At 44.7% G+C, this 21,193-nt stretch overlaps 1 protein-coding gene across 1 annotated transcript; it reads left to right on the top strand.

The window, feature by feature from the left end:
- Positions 1 to 411: 411 nt before the first annotated feature.
- LOC137284979 (uncharacterized) lies at positions 412 to 20,266 on the top strand. The gene is made up of 7 exons (XM_067817068.1): positions 412 to 511; positions 896 to 972; positions 1,339 to 1,434; positions 17,242 to 17,451; positions 18,092 to 18,271; positions 19,352 to 19,489; positions 20,124 to 20,266. The coding sequence occupies exons 1-6, from the start codon at positions 438 to 440 to the stop codon at positions 19,486 to 19,488; spliced, it is 774 nt and encodes a 257-aa protein (XP_067673169.1). The 5' UTR covers positions 412 to 437; the 3' UTR covers position 19,489; positions 20,124 to 20,266.
- The last annotated feature ends 927 nt before the right edge of the window (positions 20,267 to 21,193 follow it).

Here is a 21,193-nt window from a genome sequence, read left to right on the forward strand (position 1 = left end):
TTTGTCTCTTGAGATCATCGTAAACAGATGATTGCAAATTTATATACATATATAAGGACTTAATTTCACAAACGGTAAAATAATAGAGCACTTGATGTTGTGTTGTTTATCATATAATGTTGGAATCTGCTATGTTGCAACTATCGAGAATCCTAATAGTGATAACAGTATAATGTAAACTATATAATGTATTTGATCTAATATACGCAGTTGTAATGTAAATTGAGTGTTATGTATAGCAATGACCATATTTCATGATGTCCTGAATTTACATTCTTAGTAGAGATTACATTCATCAATAACAACTGTCGAAAGTTCAGATGCTTCAGTAAAAGTGGTTTAATCATTCCGCTTCATCATTTCCTGCCATTTGTTCCTCGAAAAACTATTAACTGATATTTGACATTTTTGTCTCGGTTGTGAAATCGTTATAGTGGATGTGGATGTTGGTGCTGCTATCACGGTGCAACAAGCGTTGTGGGCTGCAGCAGATTCAAGTGTTCTTCATCGGGTAAGTGACACCGTTAGTTCTTTCCACCCGTGAAGGTCCGGTCCTTGTCATAAGAGGCGACTAGCGTAAACGTGTGGTCAGACACGCTGGTGTCATTCTTCATTAACACCAACAACGTTATTGTATGCTATGAAATCTCTGAATTTGGTGACTGGTTTTCCACGGTTACTGTAGCTTACTATACGTCTCCTTCCACGCACGGAGCCCAGTACTGTACTGGCATGTATTGTCCAGTGGGATCTATATGTGACGCTGTTCAAAAAGTGAAGTAGACTATGCCCCAAAACTTCACATGCCAACAATATGCAATGTTGTGTTAACTTAACACACTCTTTCTGTCTAAAACAAGTTTTACAAAATGAAACATTGCACTGTTCATTTTAGGGGGCAGAGTGCTGTCAGGATGAAGACTGGCTGTCTCGTTGTGGTGGTTCTTTTCTGTGGACTTATTTCTCACATTGGTATCAATCATTAATTAAACAATTCTACTTTTTAAACATGATTGCAGTTAATCCTTCCCGACTGGTGAATAAAGACGTTGAAAGATAGTAAGCGTTTATTAACTAGCTTTGAGCAGCATATGGACTATGTGCTTAATAACTGAGCCAGTGCCGCTTGGCAGCTCAAATGTATACTGCATGCATACAGAAGTAGCAGATTCAAGATGAGTTGTGTTAACAGAATCATAGAAAGTCAGTTGTATGCTTCAAAACTGTTTGTGATAGGCTAACCTTTGCGCTTCCACAGCTTATCCCATGTGTAAAAAGCTGGATGGTTTTGCAGTTCATGTTCATGGTAACTGTTCAAGATTTCTGTCAATCCTTTAGATGGTATATGCCACTGCAGATATGGTTGTGGAGGAAACCCACCAGAACGTTGTTACAGATGCTATGATGGTTGGTCTGGTGCCTACTGCCAAAGAAGTAAGATCTGTATTGCATTCTGATTTTTTTTTGTGGATAATCAGCTTTCCTTGACAGAACATTTGACGATTGATCCAGCTGGTATTAGCATTGATAAAACAGTGACTTTAAGATGGATTTCCAGTTTGTCCTGTATAAAACACCTGTCAATTTTTTAACCTTATTTGTGGGTTCACATCCAGGAGCAACCTTTTGTGTTTCTAGTTTGCTACCGTTATGACCTTTGCTTGGTATCATCGTACCCCATGTCGATTCCCGTGGGTGTGTTGGTGAGATATAGACCAATATATACTCTTCCAAAATAGTAGGGAAACCTGAACTTTGAAGTCTGGTAGAAAGAAAACCCATTGAGGAACGTTACAATGACATTCATCTTGTGTATGCAGCATCATTTCACGATATCACCACACGCAGACACAATGTATGGTAAGCACGTGCACAACGTGGGAGTCTCCTACACATGCATGGGGTGTCATTATGAATCTTGACGTTTTTCAGGCAGGTCGATGCATCACTGTAGACCATTTTCAGATACTTTTCTTGCATTTGTGCATGGTCAGGGTTTTCAGGGTCAAATCATATACTTCTGACTGAAAATTGTAAACTTGAAATTATCACGTCACCTAACAAGGGGGATAACTGAACGAAGGCAGTAGTATAGGGAATGATAGTCCGAAAACACTTTTCAAAAAACCCCTCTAAAAAGCCTCATTTAGTAAATGAGGCTTTGGTGGGACCATTAGCTCTTGATACTATTGCCCCTACTACAAAGCCACGCCATCACGTTTACCGTGACTTGGCAGGCGGTAACACTGTGCCGTACGGTACGATCAATAATTCTTCTCTTACAAACCCCCTACCCGGCCCACCCCTCAAGTAGTACAAGTTGGGTTCGTCGGCTTTCATATCCACTTTATCTATGTTGTAAGTTTTGACTGACCATATAGGATCGGTGGCTCGCTTACGGCTATCGCCCCTATGTTATGTTTATATCAATGAAACAGTTTAATGTGAACCGCCTACGATCTCTTTGGTGTTCATAATAAAGGCTTGCTGGGCTTTTTGTATTCCCTGTGCTATGTACTTTTTTTTCTCGTCCTCGCTGATAGCAGACTTACGAGACTTGGATCGAATATCTTGTTTCATTCCGTTATATTTTTTGAGTTCAGATAGGATTGAACTAAACTCCTCTTCTGAGATCTTACTGTCAGAGAGTGCCGTGGAAATTCGCTCACTCACTGTGTTCAGCTTTGCTTCGGCCAGAACCCTGATCTCGTCATGTTTCAATACCTTACGATTAAGTCTGCGTGATACTAACTTAAGCGCCACCCCTACCAACCCTGTCACCCCAGCCGTTATTTCAATACCTAGCACTATAGGTGCAGCCACGATGGTGGTTAACAACCCAACGCCTGCCGCCCCTAGTCCCATGCTGGTTGCCATAAGGGTAGTGTCAGCCCCATCCACGATATTGAAAGCTCTATTATATTTTTTACATAGTGCTTTCCGCGTGTCACGGTCTTGTTCTAGTTGACGTTTTACATCACATAACTGCCTCAAGCGGAACCCATCTACGGTTTCTAACGTCTTAGCTACTTCCTCTACGACTGGGTACAGACCCATCCTATAATATATATTTTGAAAGATATTTTAATTGGGGTTCAGTTAAAAATCTATCAATGTATTTGAAGCCTATAAGTTCTAGATTAGTAGTCAGGGTAATAGGTGAGAGGCTAATAAAATATCCTATTCTAATAAAAACCCCACTGGGGCTTATTAAGTGGTTTATAGGACCCGTGGTATCCTGTTGTATAACAATACGACAATATTGGTCTGTGTAAGACCAGCGTATTGACACCCCGGGTAAAATTTGGTGTATTATTGGGTCTCCATCGAATGAATCCGTAAAGAAGACTTCTATGATGAGTGTGAAAGGGGGGGTTATTATTTCAGGATTACTAAATGTTAATTTATTTTCGAAGAAAGTTGATAATAACCCTTTTTTGTTGTAACCAGCAGATTGTCTGAGTGCTAATCCCCTCTCCGGAATGAAATCCCCGGCCCAGATACCGTTGTTCCTAATCTTAGTGATCCAATTATTTTCGTCTATTGTGATATAAGGTGAGGTGAGTGTTAAGTTGATCAGCCATTTAGGTTTTTTAAAATCTGGTAACGGCACCCGTCTGTACACGTTGTCTTTGAAGTGTAGGATGTAGAATTCATCTTCCTCACCAGGCTGATCGAATCCCTCTGTATCTCCCAGGTCGTTAAGTGTAGTGTTGGGATGATGACTAGTCATTATTATACTATTATGATATAATTTCCAACTGGTTTTCTGATAATAATTCAGGGGTTAACTTTATACCCATGAAGTGTATGTTGTCAGGCAGGAAGATATTGATTAGTGATATCTTATTTTCCACGATCACGTTGACCCCCTGCAGACTGGTCTTGGAGTCGACACCCACCCGCACGTAAACGTTGCAAACTTGATACTGGTGTCGTTTCACCCACCCGAGTTTGATCCCCTTCACGATCTCGACATCATTCACCGATGGTTCCCCTAGGTAGACTTTGATGAATAGTGTTGAGTTTGCCGGTAGACTCTCTAGTATCTTGACCACGCCTTCGAATTCAGACACCAACTGCAATTTCACGTTTTGTATGGCTGGTTTACTCGATAGCATGTGGGCTGCTATAGTGTTGACTGGGCTGACGACTATGCTACGTCTCTGAGTTGGGACGTAAGCCACGAGCAGGGTTCCATTGTTCACGACTTTGTTTAGGTGGTTGTCTTTGTTATCCGTGAACACGTAAGGGGAGACGAGTCTAATATTGAGAAACCATTTGTTATCGGGTAACAACACCCACTTGTCATCTTCGGTGAAGACGAGCATATATGGTTTGTTTTTGACGACGGTAGTGCTCTCAACATCGTCTAAGTCGAACAGTTTACCTCCGAATGATGGGTATATTCTCCAGTTGTCATCACCGGTGTTGACGAGGGCGTACTTAGTGTTGGCTGTTGCCCCTGTGGTATCTATCATATCACTTAGGGTTCCACCGGAGGAGACTTCAACGCGTTTGTAAATGTTGTTTTTCAGTTGCAAGGCGTACGTTTTACCATCTACTCCGGGAGCGTCGAAACCGCGTGTGTCTCCGAGGTCGGAGATCCCGATATTGACGCATTTTTTCACTCCGGGCCCTTGTGCGCTGGTCATGTTACGTGAAGCGTTAAGCTGAGGTATCCTATATTTACAGGATTATGATTTATATCTAACACCGATATTGTAAGCTCAGGTATGTTGCCCTGGGTTAATCTCTTATACTGCCGTGGTGAAAATGACTCGGTTCTACCGTCGTTGAATTTCTCAGTTTTCACCGGCACTGCTCTCAATATAGTGGAAGGGTGACCTCCTTGAATGTTATACGTTGTGCTCACCTGACTGAGATGAATGTACAGCTCTCGGTACGGTACTAGGTCGGGTAACTTCGTGCCTGTGACGGTTGTTGTTGGTTTTATCTCGTCAGGAGACATACCGAGTATCCTCGCTAATGGTCGGCCGAGCCTCAAGGAGGTTCTTCCGTTGTTGATTAACACCACTGTGCCGTTTGAGTCGTTCATCTTGAGTTCGGCTCCCAGGGGTTTGAAGACCTCGTCGTTTAGAGAGCACACGCTGTAGTAGCCGTCAGTTATCTGGCTGCGAGTTCCACTGACGAACAGCTTATTGTTGCTGATATTGATGTTAGTCCATTGCGGTAGGTAGGTGATATCGCAGAGTGCGACTTCGAGTTGACCTGACGTGTTATCGATCGCGTGCGTCAGCTGAACGGCCTCACCGCTCGTTATTCCAGGAAGTGTTATGTACATATTACATATATATTTATTATATAATAGTTTTAAAATGTATTCCCCTGGTGTGTTGTACCCTAAACTGGACGTAGATTTCTCCACCATGAAGATCGTGGTTGCTCCTGGGTTGTATTTCAATGCCAAGTTTATAGATATGCCTGATAAGTATAAGCTTTCGGTGACTAACATTGAGGCAGTCCACGCTTGGTTCAACAACCCTATGCAGTTCTGGCAGAACCAATTCAACTTTGCCGTGTGGTGCGCTACAACGGGGTGTGGTGTGACATTGACCGACACTCGGCGTGGGCCGCTGAGTCAGTCTGTGTTCAAGTTCCACGTGTACTACCAGGTCAGACGTATCCTTAAAGAGATCAGCGCCCCCCTCCCACAGGACAAAGCGTGGGACGCAACAAACAACCCGTACGATAGACGGGTCTACGAACGTATTTGCAACGAATTCGAAATAGACCCGAAGACGGATTGGCGTTTGCCGGGGCTGAACCACGGGTTGGGTATTCCTTACGCTCATGGGCTCTCGCCAAAGGCATTTGACAAACATATACTAATAAAATTTATGCAACGAAAAATGTTTAGTACGGAACGTTTTTCCCATGCATTAGCTGATCTTGTTCCTAAACCTAACAAATCTGGACCAAAACCAGTGAAAGATGCCAGTGATGATTTACTGACACTAGGTATACTTAGGCAGGACTTTGCTTTGTCGAGTAATGAATGGAGGGATGATCGTATGGACTTTAAAAAAGGTGGTGTTGGTTTCACAATCCAGAAAGTGGAGCAGTCAACCACAGACGGGTGGAAAATGTTCATGCTGGACACGTCGAAAGGATTCACTCGTGCAGGGGTAGTTAGGTTGAACGACTCGATTCGAACGTACGTGTGGGCGCTGTTCGGTGCGCAGTCGATGACGCGTTCCAACATCATCGGTAAGGGAACTGCTTACGACGCTCAGACACAATTCGTTTCCAACGTTGAGGATGCTATCAATTCTCCAGTTGATCTCCCGCGGGCTATCGAACGCTACCAAAACGTGTTAGAATACGCCAGGTCGAAAGTCGACTACGTGTTCGGCGTGGGGTTGTACATGGCTCCGAGTGATATGCAACTGAGAGTAAAAAAAGTGGTGGGTTATAACAACGAAATAGTCATAGCCACGAAGGATCAAAAGTTGGGTATCAACCCCGATATTAACACCCCACATATCCCACACATCCCACCACGTGAAAAGGGTATAGTGGCGCCACCCCCGGAGCCTAAAGTTCATGTGGAGGTACCCCCCACACACTCTCATATTCAGGCTCAGCAGCATATTGATAGTAAAACGGCCCTGGTGGTTGGTGGGGTAACTTTGGGACTTATTTGGTTAAAGATTTCTTAGCCGCTACGTACACCAGACCCGCCACGGCGACGATGGCTGCCCACAGGTTTTGACTGAGCCACATGGCAGTTTTAGACAGAGCGCCCAACAACCACGAGACGATGCTACCCAGGATGCCGGGAAGGGCTTCGGCGGCTTTACCAGCCAGTTTAGCTAGGCCTTCCCCGAGTTTTTTAATCCAGTCTTTAACACCACCACCACCGCTGGGAGTTCCCCCTCCGCCGGCAGGGCCCACAGGGGTTCCCCCCGTCAGTGACACCACCAGGGTTGATATGATGAAACCCAATGCAGTTAGAATGCTGGCGATGGTGATCCCTTGCTCCCGGAACAATATCCGAATCCTGTTGGCTAAAGTTGTATCCTCATTCAGTATTCTATCGATTGTTTCCCGAATACGACTGATCTGGGATCGAAGCTGTTCACGATTCGAGGAAGCGGCTTCCAATCGTGTACGTCTCTCGTCTTCTAAATCGCGTAGTCGTTCATTGATACGGCGCTTCATATCATCGTTTTCAGTTTCGTTGAGTTTGGTTTTTTCCCTAGCGATGTGCTCGTCGATTTCGTTCAGTTTCCCCATGTTGTTCACGAGTTCTCCACGCACGCGTTTCACGGCTTCGTCTAAGCCGCGCAGTTCCCTTACCGGAAAGTCAAACCCCGGTAACGGTTTGTCCCAGTAGGTGCTCAACAGTTTTTCTATGCTGTCTGAGGCTTCTGTAGCACGCTGTGGTGTCATTTCATCTCTAGTGGTGAGGTGGGATCTGGTAGCTTGCAGATCTTCTTTAACGGCCTTAGGTATTGCACCACCGTAATCATTCATGTTTAGATTTTTACGGATAAATTCAACACCATAGCGGCTGGCTAGAGTTGACAAGGCCAGTGGTTTTTTATTGCTCTTGTTAAAGAGGTCAACCCCTGGGTCAGACTTAAGGCGTAGAACACCCTTTGTATCAATAAAAAAATCCTTATGGTATCGACCCTGTGGTTCAACGTAGTTTTTATCTCTTCTTAAACTTTCGAAATAATCATCTACAGTTGTTTCCAAGAGTTCTTGGTTCAATGGTGAACTAGTAAATGAGGTCTCCTGCTCATCATATGCCTGGGCACTAGCGCCCGGCATCTCATCCATAGGTATGTCTTCATCCATTAGTATTAAAAATATATTTCTTTTATATAACAATGTACGGTAGAAAATTAGATCCTTTCAGAAAATTGAGAGAGCCATTAGGTGCCAGAGCCGTGCGACAGTCGGTGACCATCACCAACAATCCCAGCAAGATAGACCAGAATCAAACTCTGCTGGTTAGATTTCCAAACCTTGGTGAGAATGACCTCATTGTACCAGGCACTGTTCGACTGGCGTTCAATATCACGTTGACCTCCGACAACGACAAACGCGAGCTAGTGCGGAACGTGGGTCGAGCTATCATCAAGAAAACGACCGTCAAGATCAGCGGTAACGAGGTACTGAGCATCGACGACAGCGACGTGTTTCACTGCTACAAGGATCTCTGGAAAAGCGAGAGAGAACGAGTCAATGATGTGTACCAGGGCATCAGCAAATCAACCCGGGCGCGCATAGGATACGTCTTCACGACAGACCAGCAAGACAAGCTATCGGACGGTGAAAAGGCCATCGCTCTAGCATACGGGAATCGATTCTGCGTGCCGCTCGACTTCGAGTTGCTCACGGGACACGCGCCGTTTTACCAGGCCGCGCTGGGTGATAGGCTTGAATACGAGCTCACGTTTAACGACTATAGCAAAGTAGTGCGTACGCCGAACGGTGATGAGGCCAGTTATGCCATAGACAACATCTCTCTGGAGTTCGACATGGTCACTAGTCCGGAGCTGGCCAGGCAGGTTCGAAGCCAGTACTCTGGGAAGATGGCTATCCTGTACGATCGCGTACTGAGGCATAGATCAGTCGTGCGAGATAAGAGCGACACTGTGTGGAATATCAACCTGAACGTGCCGGCGCGATCGATGAAAGGTATCCTGGTCGTCCCCGTGGAGGATTACGATCCATTCCGGAGGGACAGCGAGAAGTTTTTCAACCCCGAGATTGAAAAGGTGGAAGTTACCATCGAGGGCGTGCCCAACCAGCTGTTCAGTCATGGTATGAGACCACACCAGCAGTGGGATGAGATAAAAAAGCTACCAGTGGGGGATTACATAACAAAGGACCTGGACCTCGGCTCCGTGCAGATCGGTGAATACCTGACCACCAAGTACGCCCTATGGTTGGACATGCGATCCACGGATGATGATAAACTGCACGGTAGCGGGCGTCGTATAGATAACGGCAGCGAAGGGATAACCATCCAGATTAATAAGAAGGCCCAAACCGCTGGTAAGTTGAAATTATATCTGTACGTTATTATGGACGCGCAACTTAATATAGACAATGGGAGATTCGTGCAAGCCATCTACTGATGGGGGAGACCCCCTGGGGTTACCCACTGACCCACACTGCGCTATCATATGCGGGCAGACTGGCTGTGGTAAGACCGTTTTCGTGTTGGATATGTTGGAGGGTTACTACAAGGATGTGTTCGATAACATCGTTATCATGTGCCCTACTCTGAGCATGAATAAAACGTACGCGCGACCTTGGGTAATGACGGACCCTGACGTACACAAAATCGACCCTGGAACACGCCTGCAGGACTGGTTGAAAGCTCTTCACGAGAAATTTAAAGGGGAGCCGACGCTGTTTATACTGGACGACTGCAGCGCTAATCGCGAGATAACAAAAAAGAGAGACATGCTATCGTACCTGGCCTTCTCCGGCCGTCATGCAAATCACAGCGTCTGGGTGCTAACGCAGAAGTTCAACTCGGTGTTGAAAGACCTCAGGGAGCAGACGCGATGGGTGGCCTTATTTCACTGCAAGGATAGGGATTCATTTGAGGAGTGTTTGAGAGAGAACGATGTGATGAGTAAATTAGAACGGGAACGGGTGAAGAAACAGCTCGCTGAAACTAAACACGCTAAGCTCGTACTAAAGACCGACCAACCAGTAGCATATATAGTATACTAAAGCTAAGCAAAGCTAAGCTAAAGCTAAGCTAAAGCTAAGCAAAGCTAAGCAAATGCTAAGCATAGCTATGATATTTGAAGTATTTGTCGTGTGCAACTTAACTTTCATTTCTCTGTGTTTTGTCTGCATCGGGTATTATATAGTTAAAACTAAATCTTACTTGTTATATTATAAGATGGAGTGTGAGGAATTGCTCGAACAATTGTCTGTGGAGGGTTCCCCAACTGGGGATTCCCCCAAGCGAGAGAAACTGGTGGCGTTGGCTGTTGGCGGCAAAGCCAAACATTACTTTGGAGACTACACTCCAGATAAAATTAACAAAATGTCAGCCGAAGAAATCGATAAGCTGTACGCTAGATACGAGTCCCGGCTCGGAGCAGAAATGACAAAGACAATAGGATCGGCTATGACCCAGATATACACCGGTATTGTGTCACATTTCCTTCCCATTCCACCAGAGCGCCGACTTTACCTGTGGGAGGACCTCGAGAAAGACCCTTTTATCGAACACGCCGTGAGCTCTATCAGCTGCGGGCTGTACCACAAATATGGTATGTTGTTGGCTCCAGTGACGGCGGCGATTATCACGGCAAAACATTGTCAATTTGAGAGAAAGAATAATAATAATAGTATAGATGGATGCTGCACAGGAAACCCCAGTGGGGGTACCCCCCACACCCCAAACAGTGAGTCCCGAGGTGACGGAACCAGTGAGTCCCGAGGTGATACCCCCAACAGTAACCAGACAGAAGAATCCTAAGAGAGTAGCTGCCGGTAAAAAACGGTGGTGTAACCAACATAAAGTGACCAATCCAACCCGACTGTTGTTGGCTGTAGGTGTAACTGCTGCCGTGGTTATAACATGGTTATACACCTCCCACAGTGAGCCACCACCCACCCACAACAGTGGGGGTATGGGGGTATCCTCCACCAGTGGGGGTGTGGGGGTATCCCCCATGGTAGATCCGCATATCATGTTATAATTTTAATATTTTATATCATATACATAATGTCTGAGGGGAAAACGTTCGTCAACGACGCATACCACGCCACAGTGGTCGCCAGTCTAGCAGTAGGGTACGCTCGGTTGACTAAAATGGTGCTTAAACAACCAACTATCAAGCTAGATTTCAACCTGCAGGATATGGGTATGCTCATAATGAACCTTGGTATGGCGATGGCCACAAAAGACATCCTAGTAAAACAAGGAATAATACCTGATAATATAATGAAATAAATATAGGGATGGCCACGATAGCTATGATGGTCGGTGGGGCGTTAGTGAATGCCCTGGCATTTTCCGGGAGTAATTACCTCTTCTCGAAACTACGAGATGATCACGCGGCTGAAATACAGGAAGAAAGGAAGCGGCACGATCTCGCTACTGAGAAATTACAAAGAGCACAGGCCGAGTACGCTAAAAAACGCCTCCAGAGGATCGATTTTATTAACGAACAACTCAAGCGTGAAAACCATGCCATTAAAACATTCTACGATGTCGATGAAGCAATGAAAGAATACTACCTACTAACTGGTAAACAATTGGAACCGCTAAATGAACCCACACTCGCTCAGTACTACACACCATCCAAGGGACAAATGAATCGTGAACTGGGCTTCATAGTGTTGGGTATAGCAGCTACTGCGTTGGTTGCTAAGCAATTAAACTAAAATACCTATATAAGTAAACATGAGACCCGCTCCATACCGATGCGAATACATACTTATGGGGAAGACCGAGGCCTGTGGTAGGAAATGCAGGAATCAGGGGTTCTGTTGTTTCCATATGGGAAGTCCTAACTACACGTGTTCTGTGTGTGGTATCGGGGTTAAAGGACACTACTGTCTATGTAAAGCTCACGGAGCGAACGTAGTCAGACATCAACTCATATACGAGAATAAAAAAGGCTACATAAAAGAACGTAGGCGACTGCTCAAGATAGCCACTTAAGAGTTACCTCCCCTTACTGTGAACCAATTAGACATTAGTTCTCTTAGGTGTAAACACGATGTCTACTGTGCGCGAGCTCAAGAGGGTCGCAAAACAGAGAGGTGTTATCGGGTATTCTCGAATGCGGAAGCCAGCATTGTTGAGATTACTAGGTTTAGAAGCCCCTCCTACGGTAAAACAATTAAAAGCTCAAGCAAAACAGCTTGGACACACGGGTTATTCAAACCTGGGGAGAGCCGGGTTAACCGCATTGTTATCACATGCCCCCGTACCCACTGTAAAACAACTGAAAACCGAGGCACACGATTTGGGTTTAGGCGGGTATTCCCGTATGAGGAAACCACAGCTCGTAGAATTATTACAACAGAATAGAGCTGTTGACCTGCAGTTCGTTCGCACTGAGCGCGCTGTAGGCAACTATTTGAGAGGTTGGCGCATGCTCGTCGATAGAAACATAGACATTACAGATATCAAGCCTCTGATAGCTGATAAGGTCAACCAGGAACTAAATAACCTAGGAAGTATCAAGTTTCAGATCACGGTGAAAATGTCGCTCGATAAGGAGGGCACCACAGGGGTCACTGAGTATGTTCAACCTTACTTCCGAGGTCAACAAGAGGTCGTCACACATACAGAGACCATTGACGCATCAATCGATAATAGTTTTCAGCAGATACGAGAATACCTAGAACGCTACACGCACATGGGGTCCGGGTGGGCTGTAGATAAAATCGATAACGTCTATCTAGATATAGCTAACTACGTGCCGTTCAGAGGTGGGTCATACCTAGCCTTGCCTCCCTACTATAAGAACAAACAAGCCATAGTAAACGTTAAGAATAGAGGAAACGATTGCCTGAGGTTAGCTATCAGGTCAGCCTTATTTCCAGCTGCCACTAATCCGAACAGGCCTTCTAATTATCCACAGGACGATGGGCTCAACTGGGATGGTATAGATGAACCCACCCCAATATCCCAGATCACTAAAGTAGAAAAACAGAATAATCTGGCTATAAATGTCTTTGGACACGAAGGTAACACAACAATAGTACACAGGGTCAGCCCGGTGAAGGATCGCCAAGTTATTAATTTATTCATGATCAAGCGAGGTGAAACGTATCACTACACGTGGATAAAAAATCTCAGCCGGTTGTTGCACGACCAGTCGAAACACGTTGGGGAAAAACACTTTTGTGTACGATGCCTACACGGTTTCAGTCGGGCCGATTTATTAGAATCCCACCGGGAGGATTGCCAAGGTGTGGGGCAGACGGCCATACGAGTCGACATGCCTAAGGAAGGCGAAAATATCCTAAAATTCAGTAACCATAAGAATCAAATGTCTGTGCCTTATATCATATACGCCGACTTCGAAGCCTTGGTGGTAGGGGAATCATCCTCCACACCCCCTAGTGGTGAGAGTTTCACCCACAAGACACAAGAGCATATAGCCTGCGGTTTTGGATACATCGTCGTCCGTTGTGACGGGGAAACGAAAGCTCCGGTAGTGTATAGGGGTCCTGACGCGGCTGAAAGGTTTCTAAAGTGTTTGCAGGAGGAAGAAAAAATTATTAGGAATGCATTGTATAAAATCGCTCCCATGCGTATGACCCGAGCCGACAGGCTAGCTCACGCTAGTAGCACTAAGTGTCACGTGTGTGACTCACCGCTTAACGGTGATTCGGTGAGAGATCACTGTCACATAACTGGTAAGTATAGAGGCGCCGCTCACAACGCGTGCAACCTCAAGCTTAAAATCAACCCTAAGACAATAAACATCCCCGTTGTCTTTCACAACTTGAGAGGGTACGACTCACACTTGATCATGCAGGCCATCGCGAAAATCGATGGTAGTATAACGTGCATCCCAAACAACATGGAGAGATACATCTCCTTCAGCTTAAACGGACTTAGGTTCATTGACTCGTTTCAGTTCCTCCTGTCGTCACTCGACAGTCTGGTCAAGGCCAACAATACCTTCCCTATCACCGATCGATACACAGACGCCGAGACTAGACCCCTGCTTATGAGGAAGGGTGTGTACCCATATGAGTACATGGATAGTTGGGTCAAGTTCACCGAGACCAGACTACCTCCTATCGACTGCTTTTATAGCAAGCTGAATGAGGCGTCCGTCTCACGAGATGATTACTCGCACGCGACTAACGTATGGAATAAACTGGGTTGTAAGAACCTGGGTGATTATCACGACCTGTACTTGAGGACAGATGTACTGCTGTTAGCCGACGTGTTCGAGACGTTTCGGCGGACATGTTTCAAGCAGTATAAACTCGACCCCGCATGGTATTACACCAGCCCAGGTCTGTCGTGGGACGCCTTGCTTAAAAAGACCGGAGTTAATTTAGAATTGCTCACAGATTACGACATGCACCTATTCATTGAGAAAGGCTTGCGAGGTGGGATTTCCATGGCATCCAAACGATACGCTAAAGCAAATAATCAATACGTGAAAGGTTACGATCCTAACAAACCAACCAATCACATTCTCTACCTCGACGCAAACAACCTGTACGGCTGGGCCATGAGCCAGTATCTACCTACAGGGGGATTCGAATGGGTACCCCACGTTGATGTTATGAGCATTGCACCAGATTCGAACAAAGGGTATATCCTCGAAGTTGACTTAGAGTATCCCAAGGAATTACACACATCACACAACAGCTACCCCCTGGCCCCCGAACGTATGAGGGTTAACCCAGACTGGATGTCTGAGTACCAACATAACTTGTCAGGTGGGCGTGTGACAGACGTTGAAAAACTCGTGCCTAACTTAATGAATAAGACCAAGTACATCGTTCACTATCGCAACCTACAGCTGTACCTGTCGTTGGGTATGAGGCTGACCAAAATACACAGGGTGCTCATGTTCAACCAGAGTCCATGGATGGAGCCCTACATCAGAATGAACACAGACCTACGATAAAAAGCCACCAGTGATTTTGAGAAAAATCTCTACAAGCTCATGAACAACTCGGTGTTTGGTAAGACTATGGAGAACCTGAGGAAACGCGTGACCGTGAAGCTGGTTAGATCTAGTGAGGAAGACAAGCTCAGGAAATTGATAGCCAGTCCGGCATTCAACCGTAGCAAGATATTCACAGACGACCTGGCTGCCCTACACATGAAGAAAAACCACATAAAATTCAACCGACCTGTTTACGTGGGGATGAGCATCCTCGATTTATCCAAACACCTGATGTACGACTTTTACTACAACGAGCTCAAGAAACAGTACGGCGACAGGTGTGAAGTGCTGTACACTGACACGGATTCCCTGCTGATGGAGATTCGAACTGAGGACGTGTACGAGGACATGAAAAAACACATCGATTTATACGACACCAGCGACTACCCTAAGACCCATGCCATGCACAGTACGGTAAATAAAAAGGTCCTAGGTAAGATGAAGGACGAGTGTGCTGGCACGCCCATAGCCGAGTACATAGGTTTGAGGCCTAAGATGTACTCCATACTGAAAGCCGACAATAGCGAGATCCGGAAGGCTAAGGGGGTTAAGAAGTATGTGGTGAAACAACACATCAAACACGCCAGATTCAAGGAAGCCCTGTTCAAGACCCGTACCTTTAGACATAAAATGAACACACTTAGAAGTGATGGGCATAAGATATACGGACTGACTATAAACAAGACGTCCCTATCGCCTATGGACACGAAACGTTGGATAGCTATTGATGGGATAAACACATACGCGTATGGACATGAAAAAATTTGAGTCTATTTACTACAGCCCGCGTGGGTACTGGAAAGGAGCTAGCGCAGTAGATAAGCTAGCTAAACTAGCGCGAGTACCCCCGGAGGAAGCCAAAGCGTGGCTTGAAAAACAAGCCCTGTGGCAGATCTATTTGCCTGCACCACGCTACGTACCTAGAAGGAGGTTCGGTATTAACATACCTAATAGCATTCACCAGGCAGACCTACTGTTCCTACCCCACGACAAGAGGTACAAGTATGCCTTAACCGTAGTGGACGTAGCCAGTCGTTACAAGGAAGCCGAACCCTTGACCACGAAAGATTCGGCCCAGGTAGCCAGAGGATTCGAACGTATATACAAACGCAGTCCGCTGACGTGGCCAACAGAGCTGCAAGTTGACCCCGGACGGGAGTTCATGGGTGCCGTGTCACAACTGCTAGCCAAACACGATACAAAGGTCAGGCGTGGCACGGCCGGAGCCCATCGCAGCCAAGCCATAGTTGAGAGATTTAATAGGACTTTGGCTGAGCGCTTGTTCGGCTATCAGTATGCTAGGGAGATGACCACCCCTGGAAAACGATCGACTGAATGGGTCACGAGGTTACCCGAGGTGGTGTCGGCAATCAACCATGAAGTCACCCGTCTCACCGGTAAGAAACCGGCAGACGCTATCAAACTAAAATTAATAGTTGCAGAGTCGGCCGCTCCATTGCGTGGGAAGGAGAAACAGATACCGGATAGGGCCCTAGTGAGGTATCTATACCAGCCGGGGGAACACGAGGGCGATAGCCGTAAGCGAGCCACCGATCCTATATGGTCAGTCAAAACTTACAACATAGATAAAGTGGATATGAAAGCCGACGAACCTAACTTGTACTACTTGAGGGGTGGGCCGGGTAGGGGGTTTGTAAGAGAAGAATTATTGATCGTACCGTACGGCACAGTGTTACCGCCTGCCAAGTCACGGTAAACGTGATGGCGTGGCTTTGTAGTAGGGGCAATAGTAGCAAGAGCTAAGGGTCCCACCAAAGCCTCATTTAGTAAATGAGGCTTTTTAGAGGGGTTTTTTGAAAAGTGTTTTCGGACTATCATTCCCTATACTACTAAGGCTTTGCTTTGAATGAAATCCATGTGGTGATGCATTCTCAGAACAGCCATTATTATTGTATCAACATTGATTCAATCCCATACATCTCCCAGTTTCGACAATCATATATTGAAATTGTCTGATCCAACAAGCATTGTAATTGGGTGGGTTCTGTTAGGCCCTGTATCTGATCCAACAAGTGTTGTGATTGGGTCGGTTCAGTGAGACCCTGTATGAGAACCAACAAGCGTTGTAATTGGGGCGGTTTAGTGAGAACCAACAGCCATTGTAATTGGTTCGGTTCAGTGAGACCCTGTATCAGAACCAACTAGCGTTGTGATTGGGGCGATTCAGTTAGACCCTGTATCAGATCCAACAAGCATTGTAACTTGGTCGGTTCAGTTAGACCCTGTATCAGAACCAAGAAGTGTTGTAATTGGTGCGATTCTGTGAGACCCTGTGTCTGATCCAACAAGCATTGTAATTGGTTCGGTTCAGTGAGACCCTGTATCAGAACCCAAAAGCGCTGTAATTGGGGCGATTCAGTGAGACCCTGTATGAGAACCAACAAGCGTTGTAATTGGGGCGGTTCAGTGAGACCCTGTCTAAGAACCAACAAGCATTGTAATTGGGTCGATTCTGTGAGACCCTGTCTCAGAACCAACACGCGTTGCAATTGGTTCGGTTTAGTAAGGAATAGTCCTGTGTTTCATCTGCTAAACAATTAAATGTAACCGTTTGCTGCAGGAAATGTCGCCTTCGAAGGCAGAACTGCCCAGAGCGATCATTACTCAGTGATGATGAGCTCTGAAAGCGCTGTAGACGGAAACACTAATACCAACACCGCAATACAATGTGCCATGACAGGGGACTTTAACAACGCATGGTGGAATGTTCGACTTTCCAGGAACGGAGTCAATCAATTCAAATACATGACAATATACAGCTTAGATTACGGTAAGAGCAATTTTGCAAATCAATGTACATGTTGCTAGATGTATAGAACATTTAAAAGTGAGCATTGTACCTAACATTAGCCATCTCGAGTATGCCATGAAACTACAGAAGTGCGTTTGTAAAATTTAGATGTCGGGTAGAATCGATCGGACTTGAAACTGGACGATATGAAAATCTACCAGTTGGAGATAGTTTGAGTCTTATGTGCCAAAGAACTTTAGTGAAGACGAGGGGGTTGTAATTCTTTATTGTCATATGTATGATGACCTTAGGGTGACCTTGAGTGGCTTTTGGTCAAAATGAACTGATCTTATTGTGTTCCAAAGCCTCCTTTAGTAACCTTCAACAACGGAAGTCTTTTTATACAAATGGCATACCTCTTATAACCTGTTACTTCTTTTCATGTATGTATAAGCCTCTCATAATTTCTATTGTAATGCTGTCTACATTACCTTTATACATTGTATGCCCAAGGTGTGATTCAAACAAACAAACCGTCTGTCTGCAAGCCAGTCTTGAATACCCGTTGTACCGAGTGATCATTCATATGTGTATCACCTTGGTTTTACCGCTGATTCTAAACGTCAGCTGTTACAGTGTGCTTGTGCTGTTAGATACTAGACTAAATTCGTTTGTCTAGACCCTGACAGACGGGACGGAATGAAGATTCTGGTCGATGGGAATCTATGCTACCAGTTTCCCCCATGGCACATCCCTGAAGTAATAGAACACGTCACATGTGCTGAAACCATGACTGGAGATGTTGTCACCATCCAGGTCCCTGGCGCTCACCTCACCCTGTGTGAGGTGGAGGTTTACGGTAGGTTCACGCCATAGTGTATATAGTACAGGTGTCGTTGTACAAAGCGATTGTAGCGTTAAGGTGACTGAAACTTCTATACCTACGGTAATCTGAATCGCATATCGCAGTTCCATACCTGGACATAGGTTTACGACAGTCTTGGAGCAAATGTGACCGTAACTTCCATACCTGGACATAGGTGTACTACAGTCTTGGAGCAAATGTTACCGTAACTTCCATACCTGGACATAGGTTTACGACAGTCTTGGAGCAAATGTGACCGTAACTTCCATACCTGGACATAGGTTTACGACAGTCTTGGAGCAAATGTGACCGTAACTTCCATACCTGGACATAGTTTTACTACAGTCTTGGAGCAAATGTGACCGTAACTTCCATACTTGAACATAGGTTTACGACAGTCTTGGAGCAAATGTGACCGTAACTTCCATACCTGGACATAGGTTTACGACAGTCTTGGAGCAAATGTGACCGTAACTTCCATACTTGAACATAGGCTTATGACAGTCTTGGAGCAAATGTGACCGTAACTTCCATACTTGAACATAGGCTTATGACAGTCTTGGCGCATCTTTTTCTATTTGAGTCTTGATTCAAAATAAACACCTTCAGCCCAAATGTCTAAAGATACATATGTATCATCATAAAGTGAGGTAAAAAAAAACCCAAACACTTGGTGGTAACGTAAATATTCCAAAAGTGTTTTGATTGCGCCCAAAACGTCAAATTTGTACAATGAGATTATGTAGAGAATCAACACTAAAATGGAAGGTGGGGAATTTAAGGTTCGGCAACACTTGCGTGAAGTACATGACTGAGTAATTGAACCCAGAGAAAACATTGGCTAAAGCGTCGGGGCGGTGGGGTAGTGGTTAAAGCGATCGCTCTTCACGTCGGGTTCGGTCCCCCACATCGGTACAATGTGTGGACCCATTTCGGGTGTCCCCTGCGGTAATATTGCTGGAATATTTCAAAAAGTGTCTACCCGGAGGCTTACATAAACTTGTTTTCCCAGTAACATCTCTTTATTATTTTGGCTTCAATGGTTAGTAAAGGCGATGTTGTTACTTTTATTAGTTTGCAGTGACCACTGGTTTGGACAGGACTGCGACAAGCAGTGCCACTGTGCATACAGAAGTGATATCTGCGATAAAGTAACTGGCGAGTGTGAGAGCGGATGTGCCCCTGGGTATAACGGGACTGACTGTCAGTGAGGCAAGTCTAGGAGCAATAGCAGCAGCAGCAGCAGCAGTAGCAGAAATATTCTAGGAATAGCAACAGGAGTAGGAACGGTATTTTAGGAATAGAAATAGTGTTAACAGTTGTGCTTTTGTAACTTAAAGAGAACTGCTCGAACATTCAAACGACATACATACATACATACATACATACATACATACATACATACATACATACATACATACATACATACATACATACATACATACATACATACATACATACATATTTTGAAGATAAACAAGGAGCAGTACAGCAGAATTATAGCGCCAAAAGAACTATTTTAGGAATATAAGTGCATGACATCCTAATTTTAGCAAAGGGATTTTGTTTTCTTTATATCAAAAAGAATACTTTAAAACTGATGGAACTTGTGTGCTTCCATCCATCCTCATAATAGATAAACAAGCGATCAGTATTTGTCAATATTAAATCTCATACCAAGTGAATGACTTTCTCTAAGTCAAATGAGTATTGCTGAAAAACAGAATATACATACTTATTTACAAATATGCATACCAGACAAAAATAGTGTATAATTGGATAGACGTACATTGACATTTTCTGAAAGATGTTTTGTGAAGATAGAGATGAGTTTTCTTATTTGCAGGCGTTGTTGGCGAACCTTTCCCCCATACGCTGTCAGCAGCCCACATCGAAGACACGAGTCATCTCTACAACACAATCAGCGCCATGTTTCTAATATTTTCTGTAAAAGAGAGATGCGGTTCACAATAAATAGTTTCTATACTTGATAGTTGCTATTAGTTTGGGGATTCTATATACTCACTAAATTCTAAAATAATTTTGTAAAATCTATCTTGGCTAGAAATTCTGCCAAAGTGTTCCATTAGTTAAAAATGTAAAAGTTTGGCTTATATTAATTGTTAACTCAAGAAAAGAACTTGATATTGAAGAAAGCTTATACATGTACTTTTTAATATCAATGAGCAGGGAACGATAGTGCTTGCTGGACACTCATGGTTAAATCACTGGTATTTGCTTACGGATTCCCAGAGGTTTCGGTTAAACAGAGGGTAGGATGGGCTAATGTATTCTTACATCAGTTTAGGCAAGGATGTTTAGACACTGAGGATCAAATCTGTCATGAAATTACTCAATCTTTCTCTAAAGATGAACTGTTTTTTGCTGTAAAATATCATTCTCAATATCATAACTGGATACTGAGATTTCATTTTTCACCCGTCCCCATGTTCGTGCATTCTCTTCCCACAGAGGTTACTTGTCACATCTTCCTACGAACCTCTGTTCTAATACGGCCATACTTCGCGGTTCTCATAAAATCCCCTAGCGGCAATAAATGGCAGCAGATTTATCTCTCTTTTTTCTGTCCAATCAGAACACGTGTTACATCGACTTAGGATCAACTTGACAAAATGTAAACAATGTGGAGAAACAAAAATGACATGACTGAGTTCTGTCTAGAAGAAACATTTGAGTATCGCGCTCGGGAGGAGGGTCTAGTTTTCACGATGCATCCGGAAATTACCGAGATCTTGCGAACGATCACTTTTGAAACAAGGTCGCTGATAGCACTACTAAATCTGATTGCCTCCAATCACGAGTCTTGAATACTCGCACCACGAAAGGGTCGTATTAGAACAGGGGTTACGTGGGAAGATGTGACAAGTAACCACTGTGGGAAGAGAATGATGTCCG

This window comes from Haliotis asinina, chromosome 5 (genome assembly GCF_037392515.1).
Source record: "Haliotis asinina isolate JCU_RB_2024 chromosome 5, JCU_Hal_asi_v2, whole genome shotgun sequence".
NCBI classification, from domain to species: Eukaryota; Metazoa; Mollusca; class Gastropoda; order Lepetellida; family Haliotidae; genus Haliotis; species Haliotis asinina.